Consider the following 10,939-nt stretch of genomic DNA (forward strand, 5'->3'; position numbering starts at 1 on the left):
GAGACAGGGTTTCTCTGTGGTCTTGGAGCCTGTCCTGGAACTAGCTCTTGTAGACCAGGCTGGTCTCGAACTCACAGAGATCCACCTGTCTCTGCCTCCTGAGTGCTGGGATTAAAGGCGTGCGCCACCACCGCCTGGCTCAAAACCTTTTTCTTTAAATAGAAAAAGGAGATAGGATTTCTAGACCTCTCATCCAAGGGGTTACAACCATAAATAAAAGAGTAGAAAATTAATAATAGTAATAATAATAAAAGACAGAGGAAAGACACTATTTTTCTGCTGGATGTACTTTGGGAGGTCTTGGCAGAGTGGGAGGAATGGACTCCGTAACCCCTCCAGCTTCCTGGCTTTCCAGCCATCACCCAGTCCTGAATCAGTCCTGAATGTTCAGGGCTCGCCCCTGTGCCACCTGACCTGAACTCAGAGCTCTCAGTGTCTGACACGACACCTGAGTTCCAAAGAATGGTAGACAGAACTAACCTGCTTCAGCAAGAGCTAGGTCTTAGCTGCTCTAGAATTTAGTGGGGTTTTTTTTGTTGTTTATTTTTTGTTTATTCATTTTCCCCCACAGCAGGAATACTCAATAATGATTGATCAATATGGTCTCTTCATGGGAGAAAAGATCAAAGTAAGAGCAGCCTCTAGTACAGGAACAATTGCAACTAGGACATAAAGTCCTTTATGCTGATGCTGATCAAACTTCCTGAAGTACTGATCATTTAGTATATGGATGACATTCTCCTCTCCTGCTCATCTTACCAATAAGTAAGCAAATGCTTAACTTTTATAATAAATAAACCAAAAGAGCGAAATTTAAATTTTTGGGCCAAGTCAATTGAACACATTCTTATCTTGCCCATCACTACTGAAGATTTGATTCCACTCTTTAAGTTGCTTTCTTGAGACCCTCATTTAAATTCTGTAAGAAATGTAACATGGGAAGCAGGGCAGGCTGTTAGCTTATTACATAATGCTGCTGGTAAAGTGGTAGCTCACAGAATGAGTCTCTTGCCTCCTTATCAATTACTTACCTTTCCTCTTTAGTGTTTACTGGAATTATATGTCAACAAGGTATTATAAAAATGTATGTATGTCATAATTCTCCACAATAAACTGTAACTTATTTTCAAGAAAGTGAAGACTAATGGTGGGAAGGACATGTTTTTTGTTTTTTTTTTTTTTTGTTTCGTTTTTCGAGACAGGGTTTCTCTGTGGCTTTGGAGCCTGTCCTGGAACTAGCTCTGTAGACCAGGCTGGTCTTGAACTCACAGAGATCCGCCTACCTCTGCCTCCCAAGTGCTGGGATTAAAGGTGTGCACCACCACTGCCCGGCAAAGGTTTGTTATTTTTTCTTTCTTTCTTTCTTTTTTTTTGAAGGACATGTTTTAAACAACCTACTGGTAAAGAGCCTATAGAAATCATTGTGCCACTAAATAAAATGTATGTTATTTGTTCCACACTGAGAATAATTGACAGATTGCATTATACTGTTACTTTGGGTCTATAAATAATCATTATCCAAAAGATCCCCTTTTATGATTTTTTTTTTAAATACCTATGGGTGTTGTTTAAAATTACATTTAAAGTTCTATAAAGTTTGCTTTCAATGCTTCTACAGATGGCTCTTCAATAGGACAAGGTTTGTTATGTTTTATATACAAATTCCACATGCTTCATCCCTGGTTGTACAGCTTAATAGTCGGAACTTGCTGTAACCAATCAGCTTTTATTAGATGTTTCTTGGCCACTGAATATTATAAGTATTACAGTAACCTATACTCCCTCCATTTTAACTATTCAACTGTGCAATTAGAGCAAGACAGGAGCTACAGACAAAAGGTATGTTTCTGTTTCAATGAAATGTTATTTACAAACTACAGGGAGACTCCAAACTATGCACAAAAACAGATGCAAGCCTATAAGATGGCTCAGTGGGCAGAGGTGCTTGCACACAGGTCCAAACACCTGGGTTCAACCTCCTGATCCCACAAGGTGGCAGGAGAGAGCTATCTTCTCAACTCCATACAATTGTGCACATCTGAACTTATCACAGATATAATCACACACAACACACACACTACCAGAGCCTTTGGATGACAGTGTTTATGTAGACAACATTGAAGCTAGCTTGACATTAACAATGTCATTCTATGTGGTGGTTTTCCCATGGTAATTTCTATTTGGCCAGGAATTATATTTTGAAAAGAAAACTGTGTCTCTTATAATCTCTAAGGCCTAAGAATAATTTATTGGGGGACAGGAGGCAGAGAAGGCTGGGTGAAGAACCAGGTAAAAGAATATTAGTCCATTAACTGTTTGCAAAGATTGGTAGCAAAACTAAACGAGACAAAGACGTGCAGATAATTTTTGCTTCTGCCATCCAGATCCTCGACATCACAGCGCATGAAGGGAATGTTAGGCTGGCCGGCAAAGGCAGACAGGGTTACAGAGGCGGGTTGAAAGAATGGAGAGAGCTTTAAAGTCTGGGTAAGTGCCTGCACGCTGCTGTAGGCAGAAAGAAATCTAATGGTCTGGAAGGGAGAACATGAATTCTTACAGTATGTTCTGTACTAAAGTAGACTGTAAACTAATGACAGGGATTTAAAATGTGAAGTGCTGTGGTGAGATCAGACTTTGAAAAGTCCTCTGCAAGGCACTAACTGGTTTAAAACAAAAAAAAAATATTTGAAGGCTACCCTCACAACCCAGCATGATGATCACACATCACAGACTGAAAGTGATGCATTTGCCGATATGGCTCTTTTAAGTCCTCACAACTCTCCTACAGAGTTACGACAACATCCCACGTTATCTTGAATTTTCTTACACTTTATCTAAAACTTACCGAATCTTCTGGAGGTCTCTGGATTTTACCCCAGTCTACAGAAGGTCCCTTTTCTTGCAAAAATCTATGATATAGCTTCCGAAATCCATCAAGATCTTTTTTAGTGTGCTGTGAAAATGGAAACAATTGTTATAAACAGCTAAACATTTAATACATAGTAAACAAGATGCAGACTATACTTTAAAATACCTTTAAGTGAAATTATTACACTATCAGAACATAAAGTAGGACCAATTTTTAAGGCCTGTTTGAAACAGAAGTAGGAAAACTAAAAGGAATTCTATTTAAAGGATTCTTTAACATAAAAGCTAAACTTCTCCCTACCCCCAGCCAGTCAGTTATCACATAAGTAGACTGTACTTGGTTCCTATGAATTTCAACATGTTTCCTATTACATACCACTATTTTTTTCTACCTCTGAGTACAAATAAATTACACCAAAAGAACAAAAAAGGAATAAAACATAACTAACCTCAAAACATTAAAAAAATGAAGTACAAACTGAAATTGAAAGATAAAAGATAATGTAAAGAAAAGTAAAGCTTCTCAGTCCTGGGGAACTCCTATGATAGCTGTCCCAGGAGCACAGTTATGATAGGCTGGCTTTGGGAAACGGGCATGAAGAGTACATGGTGACAGAGGAACTCCTCACAGATCCTACTAATCACAGTAACCACTTCTCTACCCAATAATATTAAAACACAAAGTATAATTCTGTCCATACACTTTGGTGACTTAGGAATTTCCTCAGCTTAAAAAAAAAAAAAAAAGTAGTTTTACTGTTCAGCAAATGTTAAAGGTCCTTGGCTGTTTAACAAGGCTAACTTTCTGATGTTACATCCCAAGCTTATTTCAGGCTGGAAAACCAACACTGGCATCAACTGAGTATGTGGACACACAAATCAAAAGACACTTTCAAGTCCTTACCTCAAACTCATGTGAGGTTGCTGTTGTGAGTATTTTTTCTAATTCTTTCTTCACAGATAATTCTAGTTCTTGGAGAATGACTTCTTGGAACTGAGAAGCACCATCCTGAGACATCGCTTTGCTAAGGTCTTAAATTAAAAAAAAAAAAGCCACTGATTAAAATCAGCCAGCAACAAGGAGACTTATGAATTGTGTTATTTCTAGATTAGTTAAGGTGAAGACTCGCTGGCCTTTGCTTTTTAACAAAATGGACGTATGGTAAACAAAGTGTACTGACTGTTCTTGGCTGTCAACCCGACAACATCTGGCTTAACTAAAACCCAAATGGCTGGAGTACACTTGTGAGAGATTTTACTTAATTAAATCATCTGAAATGGGAAGACTCAATTATGATCTGTAGTTTCTGAGGTGGGAAGATCCGCCTTCAATCTGGACCACGCCTTCTGCTTACTGCCTAAAGGACATGGAAGAAGAAAGCTGTTGCTCTTTGCTTGTTTGCCATCACCCTCACTGGCAAATTCATTCTTTTACAGGCATTAGAACCTATTCCTTTGGGATTCTAGAGTATACTGAAGACCAGCTGAGAGTCATCCACTCCCACAGACTAAAAACAATGACCGGATTCTCAAACTCAACATGGGATACAGCCATGTTGAACTAGCTGGATCACAGCCTGTAAGCCATTCTAATACACACACACACACACACACACACACACACACACACACACACACACACACACGTATGTATGTATGTATGTATATATAATACATTTGAGTTATATATTGCAGAAGACATAAACATCACATATATTATATAGTATATAGCATATATAATATAGAATTAAGGTACAATATATAATTTGCATGTTATATTATATATTATAGGTAAATATATAGTTTTATTATATAATTAAATACATATAGCATTCATTCAATATATTGTAGAGAGAGCCCGCCCTTTGGGGGCGGGACGGCCTCGGGCAAATGTTTATAAATCGGGGTGCACAGACGCTGGTAACCCCTTTCTGTTTCCTGTTTCTGGGCATCGCGGGAACTTCGGTTGCATGAGTGTGCTATTTATATTAAAGTGGTAACATCTTATACCAATTGGCCTGTATTAATTCGATCCGCCTTCAATATATATTCACTCTATCAGTTCTGTTCCTATAGAGAACGCAAATACAGAAAGATGCCTATAAAAAGACTTATCAGTGAGTAAGTGGTAAAAAGATTATCAGTAAAAAAAATTACTATACTCTTTTAAAAAATTAGTCAAGGGGAAGGTTTTTAAAACTTTTTAAAAGACACATAAAAATCTACTACTTTATAAACTAAAAATAAATAAATGAATGATTTCTTTAGAGCATGGAACTTCCAGATGTCATAAAGTTTTTAAACAAGAACTCAGTATCAGGCGCAAAACATCTTCCTATAAGTTGCTGGCCAAAGAGGTCTAAGCCCCCCAACCCCACCCAAGGAATACAGGCTACTGTCATTGTTCTTGATTGCTCCCCCGCCCAGAACTAGATGGTAAGACACTGTTGCTGAAGATACCACATAAGATTCTTTATTACAGGACACACAGAAATGAAGATAGAACTGATCTGAAAACTCTCTACCCATTGGGCAGTGTCCATGGTGCCAGAAGGTGTTATGCAGGCTGCTGGGGGAAATACATTAATAGTCTCACTCAGCAAAATAATGCGCACCACTAACTCATCAAGTAAGATGTATCCACTGGAACAACAGTGGTCTATAATCAACTGCTTTGTGATTGCATTTGAGGTCTGCCTCCAAGGGAGGGAGTACACACCTGACAGTGTAAACCTGGTCAGAAGCCTGGCCCCAACAAGAAAATACTAACGTTGTTTCCCTGTGTGAACATATTGTCAAACTGGCTTCTCAATAATTATGTTTATTCTCACAGACACATGTAAGTCTCAGCCCTAGAAAATGCAGCTCCTTTTTGTGGAAGATGATGGTTAGTGAAAAAAAAAAAGAAAGAAAAGAAAGAAAAAACCTCTATCTAATTAAGGAGCTGGGACTAAGTGATTGATGTGCACTCAGCACTAAATGAGATTCACATTCACACTTCCCCTCCCAAGGCCTACAGAACATCACAAAAGAAAGAGCCAGAGGATGGAGAGTGTCATGAAATGCTGCTATCTGGTACAGTATTACTGCTGTAACCATGAACACACACATGCACAAGACTGGGCCCTCTAACTTCCTACCATGGACAGGGAGATGCCTGCTCTGAGAACCTAGTGACTATTAATGGTTACTGGGGGAGGGTAAGTCATTTCTCTAATACAGCCACTGGGGAACTAGGTGGGAAAAAGGGGTTCTGAGGGAAATAGGAGAATACCAGAGGGTAATGGGGACTAAATATAATCACAATACATTGTATAAATGCATGAAATCATAAAAAAAAATTGGGGAGGAACTGGAGAGATGGCTCAATGACTAAAAACACTTACTGCTCATAAAGATGATCTGAGTTCAGTTCCCAACTCCCACATGGCAACTGCAACTGTTAACTCCAGTTCCAGGGGATCTGACACCCTCTTCTGACCTCTGCAAGCACCAGGCACACACATGATGCACTTACATACATGCAAGTAAAACATTCATTCTTATAAGTTTAACTGCAATCGTCATTTCACAGGAGTTTAGTTGAAATTGTCACATATCATAGAAGATACAAATTTTATATGATTAACATACAGAGTTTAAGTCAGAGCAACATGATTATGCCAACTGATGCCCCCAGCAAGGGAAAGAGCCAGTAAAGTCACATGGGCATCTTGTTCAACAAGAGCTATCTTTTGTAGCCTGTTCTTAGGGGTGTGACTCCCTTGGATTATTTAAAATAAAACTACACTGATAGTTATACAGTGGGGATATGGTGAGATACAAAAGAATAACGTCAATAAAGAATCCAATTGTGAAATAGATTAAAAGGAAAACAGTATGAACACTGAGTAACAACAGAGTAAAAAGAAAAATAATGAAGAAAACTAAAATATGGAGTAAAGTTACAACTATTTATGATAGACTTACAAAAATATACCTAAAAGATTCATATAAATAGAAGTTATCTTTGTATTACAGCTAAAGTCAATGCTACCTGGCCATGCTAGTAGCCCATACACAGGATTTAATGGGAAGGTCTATATAAGACCTGAACTACTGTCTCTTTTAATGTCTAGTTTTGTATTATTACCACTATTTTGTTTTTGTTTCTACTTTTCCGTTGGGTATTTGTAAGCAAATGTAAATAGCCCCAAATTAACTTTTTCTTTTTCTACTGTTAAGACCACACAAGGATGAGGTCCACAGGGGTAACTTGGGACTTGGGAGGAGACCTGGGCTCCTTTAATTTTCTTTATCTATATTATTAGCTGCTATGGGTAAAGGTCTTGCTGACTGTGTGCTTTCTCTTGTAAGCACTGGACAAAGTTTCCTGTGTTGGCCTTCCTGTTCATAGAATGTAAACTGGTTGAGTCCAATCTCTGAATCAACAGAACAGATGGGTCACCAGAGCTGTAGGTCAGAGTGTCCATCATTCCATGGAATGCAGCTGCACCGGGGCAGGGGTTAAAATTCTGCCTGCCCCTTTAGTATCTCTGTTTAGCATCAGTTTACAAGGACGCTTACTAAACAACACCCATAGGTCACTTACCAAGTGCTGAAAAACAAACCTTGCTTTAAAATTTAGTTGTTACTTGGCAAAAACATAGTTTTCAAGTAAACCAGAATTAAGACTCTATTTTCTCCCAAGACAGGGTTTCTCTGTGGAACAGTCCTGGCTGTCCAGGAACTTGATTTGTAGACCAGCCTGGCCTTGAACTCACTGAAATCCTCCTACCTCTGCCTCTCAAGTGCTGGGATTAAAACGTGTGCCACCACTGCCTGGCTAAGTCTCAATTTCTCTTTTTTTTTTTTTTTTTTTTTTTTTTTTTTTTGAGACAGGGTTTCTCTATGGCTTTGGAGCCTGTCCTGGAACTAGCTCTGTAGACCAGGCTGGTCTCGAACTCACAGAGATCCACCTGCCTCTGCCTCCCAAGTGCTGGGATTAAAGGCGTGCGCCACCATCGCCCGGCCAAGTCTCAATTTCTTAATTAGAAGCCTAGCATGATTAGTATAAACTATTACATTTATTTTGAAAAAATAAATATATATATGATTTTAAATTTTTTCAAAAATATATATATATAAAACTTAAAGCTGAAAGCAGGTCAGTGGTGGCAAATGCCTTTAATTTCAGTACTTGGTGGCAGAGTCAAGTGTAGCTCTGAGTTCGAGAATAGCCAAGGCTACAAGGAGAAACTTTGTCTCAGAACAACAAGAACAAACAAACAAAGAGAAAGAAAGAAAACAACCTGAAAGAAAAGTGCTGAGTAACTTTCTCAATTTTAATTGAGGAATAACAGAGCCTAGAAGGCAACTGTCCATGAGGAGAAGTTAAACCTGGTACAGAAGCCTCATTCCCTAAAAGCTACTTTACTTTCCAGTAGTCTTTAGACTATTTACAGGACCAGAGCTGAGAGAGGGACCAACCAAGTAACATTTCAATCCAGACAGTGTATCTGTCTTTTTGTTTTAAAATCTTACCTTATTAATTAAAATGAATATGGGCTAAGTTGACAGTTTTAATTAACATGACCACTTAATTATAAGCCAGTCTGGTATTATGTAAACATTATAAAATCACAACACACGTAGACACACATATGCCCTAATAATCAGATATAGTTTTACAAACACCAAAGGTTTTTTTCATCATACTGCCGATCATATCATCTTTTATATCCATCCTTAATCTAAATCTGTACTTTTAAAGATATTACTCTTAATATAAATAAGGCATATACGTTTTTAGTTTAAAGACATGAAGCCTAGCCTGGTAAAGTCTTAAGTAGACTGAGCAGAAACCAACAGATTGGTTTCTGTACAGTTCTTTCTTTTTTCTTTAAAACTTAAATAAGAAACTTGAAAAGCCTGTTTTTGAAAGATGAGTCACAAGTAGATAGGCAATGGCTTTTGTCTTTTAATGTTATGTTAAAATTTAGCTTAAAATATGATTTAGTTATTAAAATAAAAACATAGCCATTTTATCATACACAATGAGAATGAGTAAGCTTATATAGGTATTTTGAAAACTATTGTTTGCTGGTATTATTTAAATGGCCTCAAGTATTTTACTCAATTACTGTGGGAAATTTCGAGGGTGGACTGAGTTTTATGTTGTCTTAACATAAAATGACATACAATTACGTGAAAACAAAGATAAACACATACGGCAAAACATTAACAAACATAGAAGTTTCTGTCTCTGTCTTTAGAGTGAACAAATTTGACTTGGGAAATCTGTGAACGTGTCGCTTGTCACTCGTCTTCAGTACCTTTAACCCTGAAAGGTCACGTGAGAGTGTGATTCCCAGCTCTGCCCTTTCACACTGAGAAGGCAGGGCTCAACAGCTCAGTCTCTGGAGCCTGAGGCTCTGTGTCATCCAAAGTTCTTAGGCTACTGTAGTTATTTGGTTACATTTTAGGGATAATCTCTGGGCACTAAAAAAGCAGTAAACCTAGACTAAGGAAAAACTTTCCTCATTTGGGAAGGTAACAGGAAGGCCTGTTAGGACACGAGAAAAATTAGGCTTTTTGGAAGTCCCCAAAAAACAAACAGAACCAAGTCAGAAAACGGACTTAAAATGTGTCCTACGTGTACCAGTAGATGGTGATGTCTGGGGGCTCCCAATAAAGCTTTCTAGTTTTCCTTGTGTTGTTAAGGGTTTTTGGTTGAAAAGGGAGAATGAATTTTAATTGCCCTAATAATTGAACATTGTTTCTAGGGGGAGGGCTATAAGCAGAAGAATGGATAGATTGCAGCAAACTTTACTTCTAGAGTGTCCTATAGAGTTTAGTTTTCTTTCCATAGCCTCCAATCTTGTTAGAGAGTAGTAGAGGCCAGTACACTGGGCACATTAGAGAACCTCCTTTGATTTCTAGAAAATAGGTGTAGCTGTAGGATGGTATTTGCGGGTAATCTTTTATACTTCACCCAAAATTTTCCTTCACCAAGTTTGTATTGGGGCCAGACAGTATATAGTAAATATTCATCTTTTTTAAAAATTAATGTTTTTTTAATCTTTAATGTTGAATCATGGCACGTGTAATCCAAGAGATACGAAGTAGAGACAAGTACTGAGAAACATCCCTCTCCTCCATTCTCAGAGACCAGATCATCAGCGTATCCTCCCTCCAGTCTCCTGCCATCTATCCCAAATGTTCAGAAACACTGGTTTGTATTCCAAAGTTTTGAGTCGTAATCATACTCAGCTGGGGTTGTATCTAACGGCCACACTGTGGCTTTCTATCAGGATAAAGTCACAAAAATATTGAAATGTTATTCCCTATTATGAGTATTTTTTAGCCATTTAAGGCAACTTAGGCCTCTTTCCTAAAAAGCTGGGGGGCGGGGGGACTGAAGAAAGAGAAAGAAGAGAAGAGGGGAAAGACAGACAGACAAGACAGACGACAGACAAATACTGCGGTCAGAGAAGAGAGGTGCTTATATGAATAGTTTTGGCTTTTTTTGTTTCTATTCCTATGCGGGTGGGTGTAGGTCAGTGGTATAGTGTGTGCCTAGTGTGTGTGAAGACCTGGGTTCAATCCTAAGTCTAAAACAAACAAATCCACCCACCCCACAAATTTTGTTGGAGATGGTGGTGTACTCCTTTAAGCCCGGCACTTAGGAGGCAGAAACGGATGGAACTGTGAGTTCAAAGCCAGGCTACCCTATAGTAAAACTGTCTCAATTACCCCTACTGTCCCCAAATTGCAGTTCAACTTAAAAATATAAATAGGCTTGGAGGGCCTTTGGAGCTAATCTTCAAAGGAAATCTTTTTACTTGCGGAATTAAACCCATGTTAGATAGGACTGTCTTTAGTAAATGAACAGGAAAAAGTTCAAAGCAGTTTTGGTTTGATGAACCAGAAAAGCAAATAGATCATAGTGGCAAAAAACTGGGGAACACATCAAGGTCCCATCAAAATTCTTCACAGATCTTGAGAGGACAATAATCAACTTTATATGGAAAAACAAAAAACCCAGGATAGCCAAAACAGTCTTATATAATAAAGGAACTTCTGGAGGCAT

At 38.2% G+C, this 10,939-nt stretch overlaps 1 protein-coding gene across 1 annotated transcript in view; it reads right to left on the minus strand.

Annotated features, from left to right (window-relative positions):
• Ugp2 (UDP-glucose pyrophosphorylase 2) overlaps nt 1-10,939 on the minus strand; it is a 57,980-nt gene that overhangs the window by 29,249 nt on the left and 17,792 nt on the right. Inside the window, exons 2-3 of the mRNA XM_005366461.3 lie at nt 3,773-3,900; nt 2,846-2,953 (exon numbers count right to left, since the gene is read on the minus strand). Of these exons, the coding sequence (XP_005366518.1) occupies nt 2,846-2,953; nt 3,773-3,900 (236 nt within the window). The remainder of the gene's footprint in view (nt 1-2,845; nt 2,954-3,772; nt 3,901-10,939) is intronic.

The sequence above is a fragment of the Microtus ochrogaster genome, unplaced genomic scaffold (genome assembly GCF_000317375.1).
Source record: "Microtus ochrogaster isolate Prairie Vole_2 unplaced genomic scaffold, MicOch1.0 UNK9, whole genome shotgun sequence".
In the NCBI taxonomy this organism is placed as follows: domain Eukaryota; kingdom Metazoa; phylum Chordata; class Mammalia; order Rodentia; family Cricetidae; genus Microtus; species Microtus ochrogaster.